Source organism: Artibeus jamaicensis, unplaced genomic scaffold (assembly GCF_021234435.1).
Source record: "Artibeus jamaicensis isolate MK-2021 breed Jamaican fruit bat unplaced genomic scaffold, CSHL_Jam_final contig_1028, whole genome shotgun sequence".
NCBI classification, from domain to species: domain Eukaryota; kingdom Metazoa; phylum Chordata; class Mammalia; order Chiroptera; family Phyllostomidae; genus Artibeus; species Artibeus jamaicensis.
In genome coordinates, this window is record NW_026521201.1 from 5735524 (window position 1) to 5760873 (window position 25350).

Here is a 25350-nt window from a genome sequence, read left to right on the forward strand (position 1 = left end):
AACAATCTTTAAAAAAAATTTACTGAAGCCTAACACAGCCTCTCACAAAAACACCAGCTGGTACACTGATATAGATGGGTTCCTAGAACATTCACCTAGTGGGGTAAGCCTGTACTACAATAAAGGGGCCTGCCCTCCAGAAAATAATTCTTTTTTTTTGGAGGGGTCCCCGCCTCATAAATGTAGTTGACAGTTCATCAGTAGTGAGAGCAGAGAGCAAACCCCAGAGAGCCCGAAGCAGCCCCACCTGCCACCAGCCTAGTTACCACTGCACCCAGGGAGGAGCCACCGCTGCCACAGCCAGCCCAAGTCACAATCACTGAAACCATGAGCAGTGAGGCCAAGACCCAGTAGCTGCCTGCTGCCCCCACCCTCAACACTGCCAACACCAAATGCAGCAACACAGGGAGTGGTGGCCCAGGCAGCCTCAGATCAGCGGTGCCTGCTGGAGAGGACAAGGTCACCCCAACAGGTTTGGAGAAGAGTAAAATGGTTTAGTGTAAGGAATGGATATGGTTTTACTAATAGGAACGACACCAAGGAAGATGTATTTGTATACCAGACTGCCATAAAAAAGAATAATCTCAGGAAGTACCTTTGCAGTATAGGAGATGGAGAGACTGTGAAGTTTGATGTTGTTGAAGAAAAGGGTGTGAAGACAGCAAATGTCACAGGCCCTGGTGGAGTTCCAGTACAAGGCAGTAAACATGCAGCAGACTACAATAGATACATGCTATCTATATTGTAAGGGTTCTCCTCATAATTACCAGTAGAATTACCAGAATAGTGAGAGTGGGGAAATTAATGAGGAGTAGGAGAGTGCTCCAAAAGGCCAGGCCTAACAGCATTGGCCCTACTGCAGAGACCCTATGGGCAATGACCATAGTATTCCAACCCACCTGTGCAAGGAGAAATGATGTAGGGTGCTGACAAGGGTGCAAGAGAACAAGGTACACCAGTAAGACAGAGTATGTGTCAGGGCTATCGACCACGATTTCACAGGGGCCCTCCTTGCCAAAGACAGCGTAGAGAGGACAGCAATGCAGAAGATAAGGAAAATCAAGGAGCTGAGACCCAAAGTCAGCAGCCACTTCATCAATGGTGTTGCTGCAACTTCAATTACTGACACAGACACCCAGTAAACCCTAAACCATAAGATGGCAAAAAGACAAAAGCAGTTAATCTACCAGCTGAGAATTTGTTTGCTCCTGAGGCTAAGCAGGGCAGGACTGAGTAAATGCCGGCTTACCATCTCTACCATCATTCTATTTAGTTATCCAACAAGAAATGAATATAAAATCCCAACAATAAGAAATGAACACAAGATTGGAGCTGAAGACCATGGTGCTTACTTCTGCCCATTGACCAGATAACTAGAACTATCTGCATTAACTACGCAACATGGGGTTTTCATTACTTTTAGCTAAAGACATCTCTTTTTGGTAATGACAAATGTTTTGTGTGTGTGTATTTTTTTTTAATAAACCTGATTTTTCTCAATATACCTTTAAAGGTTTTTAAAATGGTTTTTTTTTTTTTTAAGATTTTATTTATTTATTTATAGAGGGGAAGGAGAGAGGGAGAGAAACATCAATGTATGGTTGCCTTTCGTGCATCCCCTGCTGGAAACTAGCCTGCAGGGAAGCAGTCTGCAACCCAGGTATGTGCCCTGACTGGGGATCAAACCTCAATCCTTTGATTTGCAAGCCCGAGCTCTATCCCCTGAGCTACACCAACCAGGGCTTAAACTGTTTTATATCTGGTCATGTTGAGATTTTTTTAAGAACCTCACTTTTAATTTGCAGTAAAAGTTTACAACTTGATTTTTACAAAAAAGTAACAAACTGAATAAGGTCTTAAATTAAAACACAAGAAAATAAATATAGTTGAAGAATAAGCAGAAGTCAGATTATGAGTTTAGATTTTAATCTAATAGTTTTGGGGAATGACTGGAACCAAGGGGAAGTGATATAATTTGATTTATATTTTACATGATCACTCTGGCTACTAATGTCAGGAACAAGAGTAGAAGGGAAACCTGTTAAGAGGCTGGTTCCATTAATCTAAATGACAGATTCTAGTGGTGTAGAGCATAGTTTAAGCAATGGAGGTGATGACAAATGGTTTACTTTGGCATACATCTTAGAGGTAATAGCATTTCTTTAGAGACTAGACATAGAGTATAAAAGAAATAAAGAAATCAAGGATTTTGATTCATTAAAAGGCTTTTAAGAAGCCTTTTATTCTGCAGAAAGGAATGGCAGTCAGAGCTGGAGATTGGAACTTAATAGTATATAGGTAATATTTAATGTCTCTGGACAAATAAACTATCAGGACTAAGACTAAAAAAATGGGGCTCAGTCTCCTAATATACTCCACAATTAGAAGTCAAGACAAGGTCATGGTTCTTGGGCCTGGGTCTATTAAGCACAGCAGTCATAGCCAGCCATGCTCTCTGAGGGCACCAAGATAACCATCACAGGTCTGGGCACCTGGAAGTCCCCTCTGAGCAAAGTGATGGAGGCTGTGAAGGTGGCAAATGACCTTGGATACCACCACACCGAACAAGTATAAAGGTGGGGTGGCCAACCAAGAGAAGCTCAAGGAGCAGGTAGTAAAGCGAAAGGATCTTTTCATCAGCAGCAAGCTGTGGTCCTTGTACCATGAGAAAAGCCTGGTGAAGAGAGCCTGCCAGAAGATGCTCAGAGACCTGAAGCTGGACTATCTGGACCTCAACCTTATCCTCAAACTGATTCACTGGCCAGTTTCAAGCCCAGGAACAAATTTTTTTCTGGTGGATGGGAAAAGCAATGTGATTCCCTATGATACCCATATTTTGGACATATGGAAGCCATGAGAGAGCTGGTAGGTGAAGGGCTGATGAAAGCTACCGAAATCTTTTAACTTCAACCATCTCCAAATCAAGATTGTCAACAAACCTGACTTAAAATATAAGCCAGATCAAGTGCCAACTGTAACTCACTCAGAAGTTGATCCTGTATTGCCACCCCAAAGGCACTGTGATTAAGTATCTACAGTCCCCTCGGCATTCTTTGACAGGCCATGGGTCAAGCCTCAGGTCCCTTCCCTACTGGAAGATCTCAGAATCAAAGCTACAGCTAACAAATACAATAAAACCACAGCCCTGGTTCTGATCTGGTTCCCCATGCAGAGGAATTTGGTCATGATCCCTAAGTCTACAATGCCTGAATGCATCACTGATGCATTTCAGGTCTTTGATTTCTAACTGAGCAGTGTGGATATGACTACCTTACTCGGCTACAACAAGAACTAGAGGGTGCCATGGTAAGCTGGGTCTCCCACAGGAATTATTCCTTCAATGAAGAGTTATGAAGTGTGTCTGCTTTCCCAAGACACCTGCTGCTGTCCTTCTTGACTCACTGTTCCTGTAAGTGGTGGCAGGACAGCCACCTGCAAACGAATCAGCAAGGGCGTGGCCAGCCTGGCATTAGGTCTGAAGAGCAGTCTGAGAAGATTAGAGGAATCTACCAGTTTTCTTTGCCTTTCTTGTCCAGTGGGGACAGAAGAACCTTAATACACTTTTCTTTTTTTTACCTTTTTGTTTTTTAACTATATTTTACTGATTATGCTATTACAGTTGTCCCATTTTCCCCTCTTCACTCCCCTCTACCCTGTACACCCCCTCTCATCCACATTCCTCCCCCTTTAGTTCATGTCCATGTGTCACACATATAAGTTCTTTGGCTTCTACATTTCCCACACTACTCTTAACCTCACCTATTTTCTACCTACCATCTATGCTACTTATTCTCTGTACCTTTTCCCTTCTCTTCTCCTCCCACTCCCCTGCTGGTATCCCTCCATGTGATCTCCATTTCTGTGGCTCTGTTCCCGTTCTAGTTGTTTGCTTAGTTTGTTTTTGTTTTAGGTGTGGTTGTTAATAATTGTGAGTTTGCTGTCATTTTACTGTACATGTTTTTTATCTTCTTTTTCTTACATAAATCCCTTTAACATTGCATACGATAAGGCCTTGGTGATGATAAATTTAGTCTTTTCTGACTAAGATGAATCTACAAAGTGAAAAAGAGTGCCACTAAACAATTTCATTTTGGCTGCCTGGAACTGTAATCCTTTCAGCCAGATTTCTCCTTGCCTCAAATGTAAAGTACTTGGGGAAAAAAGAGTCAAGGCAAGGGGAAAATAATCCACAAAGACTAAAGAAAAGGAATTGTGAATGAGTTAAGAAAACCAGAGACTATAATGTTACACATGTTTACAGAAGAAAATCCCTCAGGAAGGAAAGTATGTTCAACTATCAAAATCCTCTTATGAGACTTCTGCCAAGATGGAGGCATAGGTGGAGACGTCGTGCTTTCTCTCACAACCAAGTTTAGAGACAACTAAATATTAGCATCAGAAAACACAACCAGAACACGGAAAATTGAACTTTTCGGAAGTCCGTTAACAACAAATTCTTCAGCCCGACCGGTAAGGGGCGAAACCAGCGTCTCGTGAGGGGTTGCACAGGAGGACTCCGGTCGGACGGACCCAGGCGCGGAATCCAGACGCGCGAATCCAGACGCACGAATCCAGACGCACGGGTTCCAAACACAGGATTGGACCTAGCGAGCGACTGAGCAACCCACCGGGTGAGCGACTGCTGAGGAGACAGTGGGGAGGCGGTGCTGCGTGTTGACTGCGGTTGCCTGTCTGCGGGCGAGCGGACAGGCGAGGGAGTGGGCGGTTGGACCGGGGCCCGGCCGGTCCCGTGGCATATGGCAGTAGAGGGCGCCGCCATTTCCCCGCTCTGACCACGCCCCCACATACAGCGTCACAACCCAGCGACCTGGGAGTCCAAGGCGCCGCTTCTCACATTTAAAGGGCCAGAACAGAACAAAAATGTCACAGGAAGACCTCAAAGCCCCAGAGATAAATCTAAGCGACGAAGAAATAGCAAAACTCTCAGACGCACAGTTTAAAACACTGGTCATCAGGTTCCTCACAGATCTGGTTGATTATAGCCACAAATTAGAGAAACATATGAAGGCTAAACTAAGGGAAATGAATGGAATTCCACAGGAAACCCATAGAGATGAAAAGGAAACTGGGACTCAAATCAATGGAGTGGACCAGAAGAAAGCAAATAATGGCCAAACAGAAAAGAGTCAAGGAGCAAGAATTCAAAGAAATGAGGAGAGGCTTAGGAACCTCCAGGACATCTTTAAATGCTCCAATATCCGAATCATAGGGGTACCAGAAGGGGGAAAGACACAACCACCAGTGGAAAAATTATTTGAACAAATAATAAAAGAAAATTTCCCCAATCTGGCAAAGGAAATAGACTTCCAAGAAATCCAAGAAGCTCAGAGAGTACCAAAAAAGTTGGACTCAAGAAGAAACACACCAAGGCATATCATAATTACATTAGCCAAAATTAAAATGAAGGAGAGAATCCTAGAAGCAGCAAGAGCTAAGGGGACAATCACCTACAAAGGAGTCCCCATCAGACTGTCAGCGGATTTCTCAAAAGAGACCTTACAGGCAAGAAGGGGCTGGAAAGAAATATTCCAAGTCATGAAATCTAAAGACCTACAACCAAGATTGCTCTATCCAGCAAAACTTTCATTTAGAATGGAAGGACAGATAAAGTGCTCCTCAGATAAGATCAAATTCAAGGAGTTCATCATCACCAAGCCCTTATTATATGAAATGTTAAAGGGACTTATCTAAGAAAAAGAAGTTAAAAAAAACATGAACAGTGAAAGAACAACAAGCTCACAGTTATTAACAACCACACCTAAAACGAAAGCAAACTAAAAGAACAGCTAGATCAGGAGTGGAAACATAGAAATGAAGATCTCAAGGAGGGTTAGCAACAGGGGAGTGGGAGGAGGAGATGGGGGGAGAAGGTACAGAAAATAAGTAGCATAGACAGTAGATAGAAAATAGATGGGGGGGGCAAGAATAGCATGGGAAATATAGAACCTAAAGGACTTGAGACACATGGACATAAACTAAAGGGGAGTAATGGCAGGGTGGAGGGGAATGAAGGGGGGAATAGAACAACTGTAAGAGCATAATCAATTTTAAAAAATAAATTAAAAATAAATAAATAAATAAAATAATTTTAAAAAATAAATAAATAAAAAGTTAAATAATAGCACTTATGTGAAAAAATAAAGAAGCAGGAGAAAAACTAGGCTAGACACACTATTCTGTTTACCCAAAATTGTAGCCCATACTACAAAGAATATTACCCAATTAAAGACTGTAATACTCCACCTTTACTTGTCGAGCTTGGCTGATGACACATGGAAGACTAAAAAGTTGCTGGACAAAGGCCTTCAACTCTTCCACCGTCAGTTTGGTCCGAGTCCTCCCATAATCAGGGCTCTGCCTAATGTAAAATATGAAATAGTACTGAGACATACATAAGAAAAATTCACAGTCATGTGGATATCAAAGGGGCTTCTAATCTCTTTATAATTCTCACCTAAGCAATTCCACAAGAGTGTTTGATAAATTCCACTTACAATGGTGGTCATCAATTCCAAATTAGGTTTTTAGCTCTATAGTTAATGGCTTACAGATTCAACTCCCAAAGTTAGAGTTTCTCCAATGTTGTAAGTATTAAAGATTTTAATAATCAATAAATTCCTCACAGTAATATTAAGTTCACTGATAAAACAGAATTCTCTATCTCACAAAGCTTAAGATGAACAAGGGCATTTATTATGGCTTAGAAAACAACCCTCTGAAACTGATTCAAAATTGTTTGTATTTTTCTTTTAAAAAGGGTCCTTAAGCCCTGGCTGCTGTGGCTCAGCAGATTGAGAGCTGGCCTGTGAACCAAAGGGTTGCTTGTTCGATTCTCAGTCAGGGCACATGCCCGGGTTGCAGGCCAGGTCCCCCGTAGGGGACGCACTAGAGGCAACCACACACTGATATTTCTCTCCCTCTCTCCCTCCCTCCCTTCCCTTCTATCTAAAAATAAATAAATAATATCTTTGAAAAATTAAAAAAATAAATAAATATAAAGTGATCTAATAACAGGTGAAGATTTGCTAATCAATGTCTCTAGGAAAGGTTTCCTGGTAAAATAGCAGATAAAAATGTACAGAAAAACTGCTACAGAAAAAGCCATTCAGATATAAAGAATGTGTTGGAATGAATATGAAACAATACTACAAAAAATGTAAAACATACAAATTACATTAAACCAAGGTCACATTCTTCTGTGCTCCTTGACAGCTTCCCCTGCATCCATCAAGGTTACTCTTTGCTGCCACCCTTCTTCAGCCTATAGTATTCTACATTTACTTACAAATATTTATTGAGTATCTACCGTGCGTCAGGCATTGTTCTAAACACAAGAAATATAGCAATGAAAAAATCTCTTGCATTCTAATCTAGCATACATTTGAGTGTGAAAGGGAAAGAAAGGAGACAGAAAATAAATAAGTACATTAGTATATCAGGAGTTGACCGCGCTAGGAGAAATAAAGAATAATAAAAGAGTTGCAAATTCATAAAGGGCTGTCAGAGAAAGCCTCTACAAGAATGTGATATCTGTATAAGACTTGAGAGAAGTGAGAGGACAAGACACTTGGATATTAGGGGAAGAGAACTCCAAGCAGAGTGAATAGCAGTGTGAAGGCCCTAAGGAGGAACACGTCTGGTGTGCATGAACAGTAAAAGGAAGAAGGATGCAGAGTGAAACAACAAAGAAAGAAAATAATAAATAGTGATGGAAAAATATTAAAAATAGGAAATCTATAAAAAAAGGGGGGAAAAGTAGGAGATAATATTAGGGCATTATTAGAAGAGGGAGGGACATAGATACTATAAGTCAATGATATAAGGCCTCAAAGGCAAGTTAAAATTTTGGCTATACTCCAGAAAAAAAGAAAAAAGGAAACCATTAAAGAATTCAATGCTTCTCAGTCTTACCTGTGTTTCTGCTTTTTGCTCAGAAGCAGTTGAGCCACAGAAGCACAGGTCTCAGCTTCTTTTACAGCATCCCTGAGTTTTCTAAAGAGATCATTCTCTGGGTATTTCCTATCCTCAGCATCTTCCAGCATTACCCGAAATTCAATCAAATCTGTAAAAATAAATTAAAAATGCCCTGACTGGTATGGCTCAGTGGGTTGGGTGTCATCCCACAAACTGAAAAATTAGCAGTTCAATTCCCAGTCAGGGCACATGCCTGGGTTGTGGGATAGGTCCCCAGTTAGGGACCTAAACGAAGCAACTGATCAATATTTCTCTCTCACATTGATGTTTTTCTCTTTCTCCCTCCCTTCCCCTCTCCTTAAAAATAAATAAAATCTTAATGAATAAATAGCTATATACTATGACCATAGACATAAAAAATCATTGAAAAATTTTCACGAACCTCTCTCAAGTCAGTCATCAATCTGTTACCAAAAACATACTGCAGCTGTGAAAAAAAACCTCACTGATGCAATAAAAGCTTACTCCTAATTCTTACAAACAAAACCTTTTAGTTAAGTCAATTTTTCTTTCTCAATAAGCCTTTAATGTTAGTCCATGGGTAACAATGGCTCCCAAAAATATCCATTGCAAGTTAGCTATCTGTCCCATTTTATATCAACATTTTCACTTAAAAAAAAATTCTCAAATAGAAAATTAAGACCATAATTAAGACCATTAGTCTCAAATCTCATATGAAGCCTGAGATTTTGCTTAATGGAGAAAAAACACATAAAACAAGGCCTCTTTCAAAGTCACAACAATTTTCACATATGCATACAAAAGGAGGAAACTTAACCTTTCTTGTGGTTGAAGTTAGCAGATAATGCTTCGGTAACACGACTGACCCAAGTGTCATAGGACTGTGCCCTGACTTTCACACCATATAGCAGAGAAGGGAGATCCTCTAATGGGTAGCGATATCTAAAAATAAGACAAAAATGTGGAAATAAAAACTTCAAAAACCAACAACTTGAAAATAAATTTTAAGAACAATCAACATAAGGAAAGTACAAGAGCCAAAGGAATAGTCTTGGTACAAATATAGAGGAAGTCAAAGAAGCCCAGTTCTAACAAAGGGAGAGATAAGGAGCATGTGAAATCAACTGACAAAGAAACTGATTTTACTTGCTAGGTATAGGGCCAACTTTACAGGACTGGTCCTCAAGCAGGGAGGCAGATTAGATAAGCATTTACCAGCCCAGACACAGGGAAAAAAATTATGAAGAGGAACATTAGCACCTGATTTTAAAAGAAGGTAATGGGAGTATTACAAGAAACTTCTGGATGGATACCTCAGACATTTCTTCTGCATGGGGCAGGGGCACAGATCATTTGGATGGTAGAGACACACAAGTCGTTCAGGGTTACAGGAGCATGTGAGAGCAGAGAGAAAGCACGTCGTTCTGCAGGCTGAACACTGTCGCTCATCATCAGGAACAAGTTCAAATACTTCTTCTTCTGACATCAAGACACCCTGAAATACAATTTATGTTATTAGATCAAGTCTTTCTAGTCTTTCAAGCATCAAAGAACTTCCTTAATTAAGTTTTTCTCTATGGGTAAATCTCTGAATTAAGATATAAACATAGGAGGTACAATGGCACATCATCAAAATACTTTCTAAAAATAATTATTAGTATTTATTTTAAATGGACAAGACTAAACCTTGGTATCTAGAAATGCATATTATACTGATAAAACTTTTTAAATTACAAGGATGTTATTTCTGCAAAGGTCCAAACAGTCAGGGAAGTTATAATTGGGAGGGATTTGGGGGGTAAATGACAAAAGTTGTATTTCTTGACCAGAATTGTGATGACAACAAAGTTTATCATATAATAATTCATAAAACCAAATATTTGTTTTGTGTGCTTTTTATCTTCTCTCTAAAAGAAGAAAAAAAATTGTCCCAAGGACAATATACCTTTGAACCAGATACATTAGTAATCTATGATCTAAAAATGACACTGATATATACAAACATATGTAAAGATAAAGAAGTATAAAATAAACTATGAGAACCACAACATAATCTCCTTGGGCAAGATATCAAAAAAAGTTCATCAGTATGCCAGTTTAAGAAAACAACAACATCTGAAGTTGTATTTTACAAAGATTCCATTTAATATATAAGGGCTCGCTTTATGGTTTCTATTTACTTGGGCAAAGTACTTATAAACCTATTTCCACAATGAGAGCAAACTTTTTACACTTAATGTGGGACCTGATCATTTATTTTCACTGGCAGACACAATCTAATTAGTTCTTTGAACATATACTTTCTAAAAAATTAATTATTTTTTACTACTTACTATTTTTTAAGATTTTTTTTTATTTTTAGAGAGAGGGAAAGAGAAGGAGAAAGAGAGGGAGAGAAATGCGTGGTTGCCTCTCATCTGCCCCCCTACTGGGGACCTGGACTGTAACTTAGGCATGTGTCCTAGCCTGGGAATCAAACCAGCAATCCCTTGGTTCGCAGGCCTTCACTCAATCCACTGAGCTACACACCAGCCAGGGCAACATATACTTTGTTTTGATATTGAATTAATCTCACTATACTCTCTTATTTTTCTACTTTCTTATATTAGCATCTAATATTTTCATTAAAAATTATTTTTATGCTACTTCCAGCCAAGATGGAGGCACAGGTAGACACACTGTGCCTCCTCACACAACCAAAAGGACAACAATTTAAAAACAAAAAACAACAGAATTGACAGAAAATTGAACTGTATGGAAGTCCGACAACCAAGGAGTTAAAGAGGACAAACTCATCCAGAACAGTAGGAGCAGGCAGCCAGGAGAAGAGGACTTGAGCAAGGAGGTAGCTGGCAGACCCAGGAGGTAGTGGACTGTGAAACTGGGAGCAGCTTGCAAGGCTACAGCTGGACAGCAAGGTGGAGGCTGGGAAACCAGAGACCACAGACCACAGACCAGGTGGTCCTACATTCGCATGCAGATAAACCAGGTGAAACTGGGAAACGGGTGGGACCGTACAACCCAGGGCCCCAGCTCAGAGAAATAAAGCCTCAAACCACTGATTGAAAACACCTATGGAGATTGGGCTGCCCAGAGAGACTCCCAGACTCACAGGAGAGTTTGCTGGAGAGACCTTCAGGGTCCCAGAACATACACAAACCCACCCACATGGTAATCAGCACCAGAAAGGCCCAACTGGCTTGTGGGAAGCAAGGGAAGTGACTGAAATCCTGCAGAGAGTGGAGCAGGTGCCATTTTCCCTCTCGGACCCCTGTCCCCCCGCACAGCGTCACAACTCAGCAACGTGGGTTGCCCCACCCAGTGAACACCTAAGGTTCCGCCCCTCACTATGTAACAGGAACAAGACCAAAAAAATTGCCCAAACAAGTGAACAGGTCAAAGCTCCAGAAAAAATACAACTACGCTAAGAAGAGGTAGCCAACCTATCAGATGCACAGTTCAAAACACTGGTAATCAGGATGCTCACAGAATTGGTTGAATTTGGTTGCAAATTAGATGAAAAAATGAAGGCTATGCTAAGTGAAATAAGGGAACATGTACAGGGAACCAATAGTGATGGGAAGGAAACTGGGGATCAAATCAATCAAGTAGACCAGAAGCAAGAAAGAAACAACCAAACAGAAAAGAATGAAGAAACAAGAATTCAAAAAAAATGAGGAGAGGCTTAGGAACCCCAGGACATCTTTAAATGTTCCAACGTCCTAATTATAGGGGTGCCAGAAAGAGAAGAGGAAGAGGAACAAGTGGGAAAGTTATTTGAACAAATAATAAAGGAGAACTTCCCCATTCTGGCAAAGGAAATACACTTTCAGGAAGTCCAAGAGGCTCAGAGTACCAATGAAGTTGGACCCAAGGAGGAACACACCAAGGCACATCATCATTACATTAGGCAAGATAAAAATGAAGGAGAGAATCCTAGAAGCAGCAAGAGAAAAGGAAGCAGTTACCTACAAAGAAATGCCCATAAGACTATCAGCAGATATCTCAAAAGAAAACTTGCAGACAAGAAGGTGCTAGAAAGAGGTATTCCAAGTATGAAAGGCAAGGACCTACATCCAAGATGACTGTATCCAGCAAAGCTCTCATTTAGAATGGAAGGGCAGATAAAGTGCTTCCCAGATAAGATCAAGTTAAAGAAATTCATCATCACCCAGCCCTAATTGTATGAAATGTTAAAGGGACTTATCTGAGAAGATAAAAAATATGAACAGTAAAATGACAACAATCTTACAGTTATTAACCAAACCTAAAACAAAAACAAAAATCAAACTAAGCAAACAATTAGAAGAGGAATCACAGAAATGGAAATCACATATGGAGGGTTATTCACAGGGGAGTGGAAGGGGGAGAGATGGGGGAAAAGGCACAGAAAATAAGTAGCATAAATGGCAGGTACAAAATAGACAGATGAGGTTAAGAATAGTATAGGAAATGTCAATGCCAAAGAACTTATATGTACAATCCCTGGACATGAACTACGGCCAAGGGGAAAGCAAGTGGGAGGGGGTGTGCAGAATGAAGGGGAATAAAGGGGGGGAAATGGGACAAATGTAATAACATAATCAATAAAATAAATACATTAAATTAATTAATTAAATGTAACAGTATTTTCAATACAAAGTTGTTGCTTTATTTCTACCTACCAATTATTCTTGGTTCAAGTTCTCCTAGGTACTTGAAATTTTAAAAGACATATGATACAAGACAATAAACTTTGATCCATATCTCATTCATTCCACATACAAAAATTAACCTGAAATAGATGATAAACCTGGCAATAAGAACTAAAATTATAAAATACTTGTGGAAAGCATAGGACAAAGTCTTTGTGATCTTAGATTGAGCAAAGGTTTCTTAAATATAACCAAAAGCACAAGCCATAAAAGAAAAAGTGATAAACTAAATTTCATAAAAATTAAGAACTTCTGCTCTTTAAAAAAAAAATACTGTTAAGTAATGGCTAAGACAAGCCACAGACTGGAAGAAAATACTTCCAGATATATTACATATCTTATGAGGAATTTACATCCAGAATATATAAAGAACTCTCAAAATTCAATAAAAGCCCTGGCTGGTGTAGCTCATGGATTAAGCGTGGGCCTGCGATCCACAAGATCGTGGTTCAATTCCCAGTCAGGACACATGCCTGGGTTGCAGGCCAGTTCCCAGCAGGGGACTCATAAGAGGCAACCATACATTGATATTTCTCTCCTTCTCTCCTTCCCTTCCTCTCTAAAGATAAATAAATAAAATCTTAAAAAGAAAAAAGAGTTAAAAAATTTTTTTAAAGTTCAATAAGAAAACCACCCAATTTTTAAAAGCTGGACAAACCAAATTGATGATTGTGGGGGTGGGGAATATTGGGAAGCTGGGTAAAAAGGCAAAGGAATTAAGAAGTACAAAATGGCAGTTACAAAATAATCATGAAGGTTTAGAGTATAAGGAAAATAGTCAGTAATTTTATAATAACCATGTATAGTGCCTGGTGGGTACTCGACCTATCAAGCAGATCACTTCATAAACTATATAATAGCTCATCACTATGCTATATACCTGAAGTATTATAAAATAATATTGAATGTCAACTATAATTGAAAATAAAAAGGTTAGGCAAAAAATTTTAATAGATTCTTCCCCTAAAGATACGTAACAGCCTTAAGCACAGAAGAATGTATTCAAAATCATCAGTCATTACAATGAAAACTATAATGAAATACCACTAGAAACCTATTAACAAGTTAAAAAGACTAACCATACCAAGTGTTAATGAGAATGTAGCACAAGCAGAACTCTCACATACTGTTGGTGGAAATGTAAAGTGATTCAACCTCTTCAGAGTACTTTGTCAGTTTCTATGTTACAAAAAAATTAAACACACACATACCATATGACCCAGCCATTCCACTGCTAGTGTTTACCCAAGAAATAAAAACATGTCAATATAAAAATCTGTGCATAAATGTTCACAACAGTTTCATTTGTAGCGGGCAAAAAACAAAACCAATTTATTTATTTTTATTTTTAAAGATTATTTATTTATTTACTTACTTATTTTTAGAGAGAGAGAAAGGGAAGGAGAAATAGAGGGAGAGAAACATCAATGTGTGGTTGCCTCTCAAGCACTCCCTACTGGGGACCTGGCCCCCAAACCAGACATGTGCCCCGACTGGGAATCAAACTAGCAACCCTTTGGTTCACAGGTCTGTGCTCAGTACACTGAGCTATGCCAACCAGGGTAACCAAAAACAATTTAAAAGACTTATTTACTTTTTATATTTAGAGAGAGGGGAAGAGAGAGAAGAAGAGAGAAACATCAATTAGTTTCCTCTCACAGCACCCCATCTGGGGACTGAACCTACAACCAAAGCACGTGCCCTGCCTGGGAATTGAACTGGTGGCCTTTTGGTCTGCAGAATGACACCCAACCAACTGAGCCACATTGGCTTGGGCTAAAACAATTAAAATGTTCATTCACAAGTGAATGGATAAACAAACCATGGTATGTCCATTCAATGTAATACTCTTGGCAATAAAAAGGTATATACTATCAATTCATGTAACAGTGTGGCTAAATCTCAAAGTATTTATGCTAAGTGAAAGAAATCAGATAAGAAGTATAAATTACATAATTCAATTAAAATAAAACACTCCAAAAATGGTGAACTAAAAGTAGGTCAGTGTTTTCCTATAAGGGGTGAGTGGGATAGAATAGAACAAGAAGAAAGGATCACGAAGGGGCATAATGAAACTTCTGAAGGTGGTATGCTCATTATCTTAATTGTGACAAAGGTTTCACAAGTATATTGAAACCAAATTATACACTAGAAACATATTGTTTATTGTATATCAATTATATCTGAACAAAGCTGTTCAATTATATCTGAACAAAGCTGTTCAAGAATATCTAAGTAGAGAAAGCAGAAGGGAGTAAATCACAAATCTAGTGAGACTAGCTATAAAAGGAGGGGTCAGGGAGATTGGGCCAAGATAAAGATAAAGAAAGATTTTCTCACATAGTTCCCATTTCAATGTGATAAATGTTTAGCTTATTCTAAGCATTCAAATCCCAACCCTTGGTTATTCAGTTCTTTCTACTCATTAAATTACTTAGAAGAAGGAGAAATAGTAGACAGATTAATTTTCAAGTTACATTTCTGGTGACTGACAGTCTATAATCCCCAGAAATGTAACTTTCATTCAATTAGAAAGCTCAGAGAGAAAAGAAAGGTTTGAACTTTCTTGTTTAAAGAAATAATACTATATGTAGGAGATTTTTTAAAAAAATAAACATTTACCTAAGAAATTCTATCTAAGGACTCCATTTTTAAAAACCTAGAGATGATGACAGTAAGATTCTTAAAACATTTTCAAGTTGAAGAAACCAAAATGACAAGTATAAAAATATGAAATGTTTCCAAACTAATGATATTTGTGTTCAACTTCTAAAAAGATCAAAAATGAAATGCATTTTTGTAGGTTCAATTTTTTATATTGTATTAAATACAGTATACCATAACCAGTATTCCATAACCAGTATTAAATACAGGAAATGTGTTCAGCAAACTCACCATTTGCACCACAGCCTCCCTTAATCGTGTCTCTTCTTCAGTCATCAGAGTCAATTCTTTGCACACCATGGCAGCCAGCCCCACATCTAAGCATTCTGGATCTGCTGCCATTTTGAAAATGAGTTCCTCATGTGAAAAGACACAATGGCGCCTTAGCCGGCGGTAATGATTGACACATTGACGTCCAATGGGCAACTGAAAACAAGACAAGATTCTCAAATTAAATTACCTGCTTATAACATATTCCAGAACAGAACCACTATTTACCCTCCAGAGCCTCCCTTTTATTATAAAGAAGACAGAGTAATGAATTCCACTTGAACATAAGAAGCAATTGTAAAAATTAAACCTCTATGGCCCAAATGGAATTTTGATTCCCATAATTTTGAGCTGCTAAACTTCTGGCATAAGCTGCTGATTTTCTACTCATTATGTACATCAAGAAGTATGAGTTCCTTTACATAAATAAATGAGGCAGCAAACTTTTAGACCAGGCTAACATAAAACTGCCATTATAGGAATAAAGAGAAAAAAAATCAGGCTATAAAGTGTTAAGTGGACATATTCAGCATTGGAGATGCCACAGAACAAAAAGAACAGTTGTTATAAGTATCCAAAGGGGGGGAAAAAAGGGGTGGGAGGGAAGGAGGTAAAAAAGGAAGAAAAAGGTCTGAATTGCTTACTATTTAAGCAATTCATATTGACTGACTTTTAACTTTTTTTAATGAGGACCAATGCAAAAAGATGATTTAGATTTTTGGCATCTAGGAATTCTTTTAAAAGTCTGGTCTACAGAAAATTCAAGATAAAAGTGTAAGATTACATACTTTATTTTCCTTAAGTGAGATAAATTACTAATTACTCTTCCTAAATCACAGATATACTCTGTAAGATGAATTATAAAAATCTATTTAACCATCAAGCTTTAGTTTAAACCAAATAATAATACTAGCTATCAAATACACATACATACACATACATTCTCTCTCAACTTCTTCCTTATACTAGCTGAAAAACTTGGGTGGCTAAAAGGAGTTTTTGTTTGTATTTGAAAACTGCAACATAAAATAGAAAACATTAAAAAATGAACATTTAAAAACCATCTAGGGAAAAAAAACATCTAGAATTCACCTCCATTTTCAGAAAGTAATCATAAGAACCACAGTTCAAGAGTAGGAGACTATCTCTGAATCAAGCAGTTATTTTCAAAGAAACAAACTTTACTAAGAAAATAAATATATTGAGCTTATGATCAGCAAATATTTGTCAATAATATACAACTCTTTCATTTCTTAATTCTTACATATTTACTCTTCAAACATTTCTTATATAGCTTTAATACAAGAGCAAGAAAGAGAAAAACAAAACTGGGATTTGCAGTTCTTAATTACTACAATATGTAAGGAGCCATATAAAAGAGCTGATTTATTTAACTACTTGCTTATAAAAATTAGTACCATCATTTTATTCCAGATATAAAGCTGTTATATATAACTTTTCATTTATATCACTACCTTCCTCTGAAGAATAGTATCAAGAGCTTTTACATACATTGTTTCACTTGTTTGAGGTTATTTCATGGATCAATACATTTATATACCAGGTAATATTTGAGGTTATTTCATGAATCAATATATTTATATACCAGGTAATAAAACCTAAGCCCAGGGAAATTTAAAAAGCTACCCATGGTCAAATATCAATAATAGCAAGTTAAAGGCAGAAACAATCTCTAACTCATCTCTGAATCATCTCCATTTCCCACCCCAAACCTAACCAACCAATAAATAAATCATAAGCAATAAAAGCTGAATTTTTAAAATAGAGTTCAAACTCAGGGCAAAGTCCTAAGTTTGGTCTTGCTCTTACTGCTTCCTAAGTCCAATGAGAAAGAAGTTTAAAATTACTAGATCAGCCCTGGCTGGCAGAGTTCAGTGGATTGAGCGCGGGTCTGCGAACCAGAGTATCGTGGTTCGATTCCTGGTTCGATTCCCAGTCAGGGCACATGCCTGGGATGCGGGCAAGTTCCCAGCAGGGGACGCATGAGAGGCAACCACACACTGATATTTCTCTCCCACTCTTTCTCCTTCCCTTCCCCTCTCTCTCGAAAAATAAATAAATAAAATAAAATAAAAATTACTAGATCAAATAAGATTGTTCACTGCATCATTTCATCCACTAACCAAGGAAACAAAAAATGGTTAATCATGAAATTTAATAAACTAAGATGCCCACAGAAAACATAAGATCCAATATTCTAAAGGCCATTCCTCAAAATGTTGAGAGGTGACAGAAACACCACTAAAGGAAAAAGTCGAAGAGTGTATTATATATGTGCAGTCTTTCCCAAACCGTATGACGATTACAAGTAAATATTTTTTTGATAATTAGCTTATACAAAAGCAAAATAGCAATCATTGGTATTACCATTTAAACAGCAGTACAGCCTGTAGAGATTTTAGTATTATAGTTACTCTTTAAAGTAATTTTTTAAAGTTGAATATAGAAAACATAATAGAAGAGAGAATAAAAATCACCTAATTGTCCATCAAAAAAATAAAACAGATATTTTAAAATAAAAGCACAGAGCTAGATATTTGAAAATATGGTAGAATGAATTCTTATTAAAAAGGTCTAGTCATCTCTATGAAATCTAAAGGTGCTCAGAGGAAGCAAAGACTAGAATAAAACATATTCTCTCAGAAAAGATTCTGAGAAAATAGGAACTATTTAAAATTCAAACAGAATGGGCCAAATAATGAATAAAAAGTAAAGAACCATGACATCTTCCAAATAAAAGCCATAATGGGAACTCTAACTGAACTCTGTAAATTACTACAGCCACTCCAATCTGTACTGAAATATTCACGAACCCTCCCCTCCCCTCCCCAGCTAAGGAAATATGGCAACTAAGATGCATTTTCCAGGGATGTTAGTAGACGTACAACAGCTACTTGCTATAGAACAGACCCAGTCAGCAGTACAGAAGTTCACAGCTTCGGCAAAGTTGTAGCCCTGATTAAATCCAGAATGATAGGCACGGGGAAACGTCACAACAAACTCGCCAGCACACTGATTGGTCCTGTACACCTAAGTGTAAATTCAAAACAGTGATACAAAACAAAACAAAAACAAAAAAAAGAGGGTGACAGATTTGATCAGTCAGTTTCAGAAGCAGTTTGTAAAACTGAAAATAACAGAGCATTAACCTACGCACATCGGAAAATAGTATAAAGTTTAAGAAGCAGCCAGAATTCTACCTTCTTAAAACAGTCACTGATAACAGTTATAATAATTCATGACAAAAACAAAAATTCTCAAAGAGAAAGCGTTACTCTCACTGAGCCACTAGTTTCCTAAGTTGATAGGATTTTTACAATTAAGAGAATTTAATTTTTTATTCTTGTGTTGTAAAGGAACTTCCTCCCATTCTTGAATAATTTTTTAGAAAGAGACTGATTAGCTCATATGTATTATGGAGAAATCCCCATGTTTCCTAAATCTCATTTCATTTATAATACTATGTATCTTTTGAAAAGGCCTATATTCTAGTATAAATTCACTCTATAAAGACAAGTAACACTCCCACTAATCTAGTCTCACTGGGGTTATGATGAGTATCTGACTGTATTTAACAAATACCAAATTTACACTTTATCAGGTGTTAGTAGCTTAAATTTAATAATCATTCTCAAAACTAAGTTGAAAAGTAGAAAAAATATTCACGTATGTTTCCTTCATCATCTCGTGTGGAAAAAAGCTGTGATATCCTTATAAAAAGTATGTATGATTTCCAAAAGAATGAACATTAGTTATTAGAACTACCACTTAAAGTACTTCTGTTAAATAGGGAAAATAAAGAATATAAGATTTTTGTTAAAACCAAGATACAATGATTTACTGAAAGCAAAAGGTTATTTTAATACTTATCTATACATAAAGTACAATTCATACTTTAACATACCCCCTTTTTTCATCAAATAGATGTCCCTTCAGAGTGTAAATTCTATTTTAGCTAGAAGATGACATGATCTTTTACTTCCAGTTATAAAACAAAGCATTTGTTGCAACTATCTAATCAAAAGCTAAAATAACTCTTAATTTAAAATACTGAAAGGAGACACAAAAAGACTCACAGGCACGCCATGCTCCATTAGCACATTGGGGTTCATGATGGTGACTAACTGATGTAGAAGATCAGGCTGAGATTCAAATAACTCAGGGGCCAGCTTCCTCATCACTTCCTCCAGTTGTTCTGCAGCATGAGATGGCACACCATACCATGTCTTTGGCTCCCCCCTAGCAAAAGAAATAACTGTTTAGCTAGGTAGAGCATGGTGCCAATGGGGACAGTGTCTCTGAAGCGAATCCACTAAATTATAATTAACTGTCTTGTTTCAAATAGCCACAGACTGTACACCCTGAATCCTGGCAACAATCTCATAAATCTGTGCTATTGTTTGTAATAGGTACATACTGATCACTATTAAAACAATTCAAAACACATGAACTCCTTAAGGTGCATCAGTAAATAGTATCTTCAAACAGGAAAGAAATTACATGAAAAGTACACACCGTTTAAAGGATACTGAAACACTTCCTTGATTCACAGGTCCACCGAATATTCTTATCATCCCCAAAATTATCAAAGTAAAAGTCAATGCTCTCTAGAATATCTTTCAATAATTTCACCAAGCTCAATTTTACAATAAAAAAAAAATAAGCCAAGGCCAGAAATTGTTGAGACCTTGAACAGAGTTCTATCTCTATATCTTAACAACCAAAAACTTGGCACCATTAATGTACTAGACTTTAGTGCATTAGTGTTAATTTATAATGCCTAGGTGTACTCCTAGGAAATGTATTTATTTACTCATTTTTTATATGATACCTCCATTTCTTAATCCTAATCCAATTCTAGAAATTACTGATGATGATGGAAATGTTCTTCTAATGTAGGAGCTGCAAGCCAGGGAGCTATTTAAGTGTTTTTTTTTAAATATTTTATTGATTATGCCATTACAGTTGTCCCATTTCCACCCCCTTCATTCCCCTCCACCCTGCACACTCCCCCCCACCCACATTCCCATTTAGTTCATGTCCATGTGTCATGAGTTCTTTAGATTCTATATTTCCCATACTATTCTTGCCCTCCCCCTATCTATTTTCTACCTACTGTCTATGCTACTTATTCTCTGTACCTTCTCCCCCCTTCTCCTCCTCCCACTCCCCTATTGCTAACCCTCCATGTGATCTCCATTTCTATGGTTCTGCTCCTGATCTAGCTGTCCTCTTAGTTTGCTTTTGTTTTAGATGTGGCTGTTGATAACCATGAGTCTGCTGTCCTTTCACTGTTCATATTTTCTTATCTTCTTCTTCTTAGGTAAGTCCCTTTAACATTTCATATAATAAGGGCTTGGTGATGATGAACTCCTTGAATTTGATCTTATCTGAGAAGCACCTTATCTGTCCTTCCATTCTAAATGAAAATTTTGCTGGATAGAGCAATGTTGGTTGTAGGTCTTTAGATTTCCTGACTTGGAATACTTCTTTCCAGCCCCTTCTGGCCTGTAAGGTCTCTTTGGAGAAATCCGCTGACAGTCTGGTGGGAGCTCCTTTGTAGGTGACTGTCCCCTTAGCTCTTGCTGCTTCTAGGATTCTCTCCTTCATTATAATCTTGGCTAATATAATTATGATGTGTCTTGGTGTGTTCCTCCTTGGGTCCAACTTCTTTGGGACTCTCTGAGCTTCCTGGATTTCCTGGAAGTCTACTGCCTTTGCCAAAATGGGGAAGTTCTCCTTTATTATTCAAATAAGTTTCCCACTCGTGGCTGTTCCTCTTCCCCTTCTGGTACCCCTATAATTCGGATGTCGGAATGTTTAAAGATGTCCTGGAGGTTCCTAAGCCTCTCCTCAGTTTTCTGAATTGTTTCTTCATTCTTTTCTGCTTGGTCATTTTTTTCTTCCTTCTGGTCCACTCCCTTGATTTGAGTCCCAGTTTCCTTTCCATCACTATTGGTTTCCTGTGCAATTCCCTTCATTTCAATTAGTTTAGCCTTCATATGTTCCTCTAATTTGTGACTAAAATCAACCAGTTCTGTGAGCATTTTGATCACTAGCATTTTGAACTGCGCATCTGATCGGTTGGCTATCTCTTGGTGGCTTAGAAGTATTGGCTCTGGGGCTTTGACTTGTACTTCTGTTTGAGCCATAATGTTTGTCTGTTTGTGCCTGTTATGTATGAGGGGTGGAGCCTTAGGTGTTCACCAGGGCGGGGCAACCCAGGTCACTGGGTTGTGACACTGTATGTGGGGGCTGGGTCAGAGAGGGGCAATGTCATTTGTTCTCAGCTCTCTTGGATTTCGGTCTCCTCTGCTGCTTCCCGCGAGCAAACCTGGCCCCCCTGGTGCCGCCTACAGGGTGTGTGGGCCTGTGCACCCTCCAGGACCCTGTGGGTCTCTCCAACAAACTCTCTGTGAGCCTGGGATCTTCTCCCAGCACCTGGACCCCCGAAAGTTTTTCCAATTGGTGCTTTTAGGCTTTAATTTCCGTCACTGGGGCCCTAGCCTGTGCGGTTTGTCTCACTGCTTGCTCCTTTGCCTGATTTATCTGCATGCAAATGTGTGACCGCAGTAAGCCAGTTGCCTTGCACACCCACTGGGTCCGCCCATTGCTACCCCACACCTGAGATCTGCCAACTGCCACCCGCACACCTGGGTCCATATCGCCACTTTTTCCTGTGCGCAACCTCAAGCCAGCTGCTGACTCCGCCCCACTTACCGGTCTGGCTGAGTGGCTCGTTGTTGTTAGACTTACATACAGTTCAATTTTCTGAGTTTTGGTTGCATCTTTGTTACTAAAACTTTGTTGTCTTTAAACTTGGTTGTGTGAGGATGCACAGTGTTTCTGCCTAAGCCTCCATCTTGGCCGGAAGTCCTGTTTTAAGTGTTTTTGATATTCTGAAAAAACTACTCAGAGGGCCAGCAGTTGTGGACATGTAGTTTATTCTTTACATTACCGGGGACTGCACCACTGGCAGTGGACTGGTAGAGATACTGCACCCTACCTCCACCTTGTTAATTATAGGGTTATGGAAGGAGTAGCGAGTGAAGGTTCTACTTTTGTGATAAACACAGGAGTCTTATGAGACATGGGCTTTGAGGGGTCTGAGACATCCAGATATAGCCTGTTTTTATCATTCCTTAACGCTACCAAACCTGTTCTCTGAGGTCGTACAGGGGCCATGCCCTGAGCTGTCCCATGTTCTATTACAACATTGTTTTTTACTTCATAACTTTTGTGTTAGTTTTTCCAGAGAGGCAGACCCTGGCTGGTGAGAATGTTGGCATATTGTATTTATATGCCATAAATATAGTATAAGCTACACATACCCCAGGTGGAGGAGAAAAAGGCCAAGAATATCAAGGAGGAAATGACTTTTGTCTTACTCAATAAGACAACCTCCAAGATTTTGACAGAGAAACCAGGTCCCTGTCTATGTAGTATATGGAAGGGTTTTCGTTTTTGTTTTTGGGGGGTTTTGTTTTGTTTAATTTGTCTGAATAAGGGAAACAAGGGAATAGGACTTAAGCTGGAAAAGAAGCTGTTAGCTGATTTTTCCAAGGTAGGGATAGGCTAGAATTTGCAAAGTATTATTATTTTGATTTGGAATTGCGAAATTTAATTTGATTATTTAGTTTTGATAATAACTCTATTTAGTTAAACCATTGAGCAATGTAGATGGGCTTTTAAAGTGAGGCCTATACTGTGTAAACAAATAATCGGGTATGAAAACCAAAGAACACAAAGGTTAATGAACATAGTAACTTACAAACTAGTTTCTGAGTTTGTTAAGTGTCAAATGGGAAGACTTCCAAATGCAAGGCTTTTGCTGAAATTAAATTAAGTAGTGACAATTTGATAGAGATTATCTTTATCTCTAGTTTATATGTTTCTGGAGAGAAAACTAAAAAAATTCAGGACCCAGTCTAATTTATAGAGAAGAAATAAAATTTTATAGACAATTTATTTTTAATGAGTCTAATTTTTTATAATTGTGTATAACAGATTTTATTGAAACAATTTTTGATTATTTTAATTAAAGAATCAAATTAGGGTCAATTTACTTCCTGTATTAAGTCCAATTTTAATTTTGCCTAATTATTTGTATAAACATAATAGGAATAGTAATGGATTATACAAGTATTTTAAATTTTTTTTGTTGGAATGTTATACAAAGTTGTCATCAGACTTTGTCTGCAATATTTATAGATATGGGTGAGCTTTTCAAGTTTTTGAGGTTAGCAAAATGTTTTGAGGGTTTTTGGTTTTCAATTTGCCATGAAAGTAATTTTTTTACCTGGAAAGACTGTCACAATTCTTTTGAAAAGCAAAGTACCAGTCAATTTTTCTAAGGGGCTTTCACTAATTTTCAAAGTTAGTCTTAATTTTTTAATTTTTTGGTGCCATTCAGAGCCCAGGCATTTTTTTTCATCATGACATTCCAAACAAAGACTTGGTTAATGAAGCCATAATTGAAAACTGGCTTATGTGTCCTATTACAAAGACATCAGATTTTGATTGGATTTATGTAAATAATGTCACCTTGGCTGTTATGGCTCAGTGGATTGAGTGCCCGCCTGCAAACCAAAGGGTCACCAGTTCAATTCCCAGCCAAGGTACACACTTGGGTTGAAGGCCAGGTCTCCAGTAGGGAGTATGTGAGAGGCAACTAACTACACACTGATGTTTCTCTCTTTCTCCCTCCCTTCCTCTCTCTCTAAAAGTAAATAAATACTCAAAAAAGCACTGTCATGGAAAGAATATTTAAGAGTTTCTAAATTTCAGAGGATCAGGTATGAAGAAAAATATAAATGTTTTAATATTGTTTATGAAACTATAATTTATCAAGTTGTTTTAGGAAAATAAAGTTTTCTTACATCTGAAAAAAGATAAAAAATTAGTATTTTTTTAAAAAGTTATGTAACCATTATTTTTAATTTATTATGTCCTGTAATTAATTTTTGTCTATGCTGATTATTTGCAAGCATGTCTACAAATTCAGTTATTTCAGAGTTTTAGCAATTTTTAGTCAGTTTAAAGGTATAATTTGAAAATCCATTTTCAGACATATGAAATTCAAAACAAGTCACAGTCCTCTCCATGCACTCCTCCAAAGACATAATATATTGTTGTAAATGTATTATAGTAAAACAATGACTGTTTATAAAAGACAAATCTTAAAATTATTTATTAGAGATTTGATCATGTAACTGACAGGACTTGTCCAGATGAAGGCATGGGTAGATACACTTTGCCGCCTCCTGCAACCACAGAAAGAATTACAACCAGATCTCAAAATAAGTAACATTCACAACCATCAGAAAACTGACCTGTATGGAAGTCTAACAACCAAAGGCTCAAAGAAGCTACATTCACCCAGATAGGTAGGAGGGGTGGAGTTATGGGAACAGAGCAGACAGGTGGCATAGAGAAGTACCCAGTGGAAGAGCCAGTCCCACATTCACTTGTGGTAGATAAAAATCAGGAGGGGTAACTGTGAAGAGAATGAACCCAGCCCCAGACCAGACCACACAGTCCAGGGTTCCAGCACTGGGAAGAAAAACCCCCATTACCTCTGGCTGTAAAAACCAGTAGGGGCTGAGGCAACAGAAGAAACTGCTTCATTTTCGCAGCTTAAAGAGCATGCATGGGCTTAGAACATATGCAAACCCAAGGGTAACAGCTGGAAGGGTGCCAACCACCTACAGAAGGTGGGTGACAGGAAGCAGGACCAGTGTTCAGC

The 25350-nt window shown here is 38.0% G+C and overlaps 1 protein-coding gene and 2 pseudogenes across 2 annotated transcripts in view; 2 read left to right on the top strand and 1 right to left on the bottom strand.

Annotated features, from left to right (window-relative positions):
- KDM5A (lysine demethylase 5A) overlaps positions 1-25350 on the bottom strand; it is a 133198-nt gene that overhangs the window by 46191 nt on the left and 61657 nt on the right. For both annotated transcript variants that reach the window (XM_037139864.2, XM_053662431.1), the window contains exons 12-18: positions 19682-19844; positions 18516-18635; positions 15546-15740; positions 9270-9451; positions 8774-8898; positions 7933-8083; positions 6265-6379 (exon numbers count right to left, since the gene is read on the bottom strand). In XM_037139864.2, the coding sequence (XP_036995759.2) occupies positions 6265-6379; positions 7933-8083; positions 8774-8898; positions 9270-9451; positions 15546-15740; positions 18516-18635; positions 19682-19844 (1051 nt within the window). The remainder of the gene's footprint in view (positions 1-6264; positions 6380-7932; positions 8084-8773; positions 8899-9269; positions 9452-15545; positions 15741-18515; positions 18636-19681; positions 19845-25350) is intronic.
- LOC119045228 (Y-box-binding protein 1-like) lies at positions 328-1237 on the top strand (annotated as a pseudogene).
- LOC119045229 (aldo-keto reductase family 1 member B1-like) lies at positions 2449-3354 on the top strand (annotated as a pseudogene).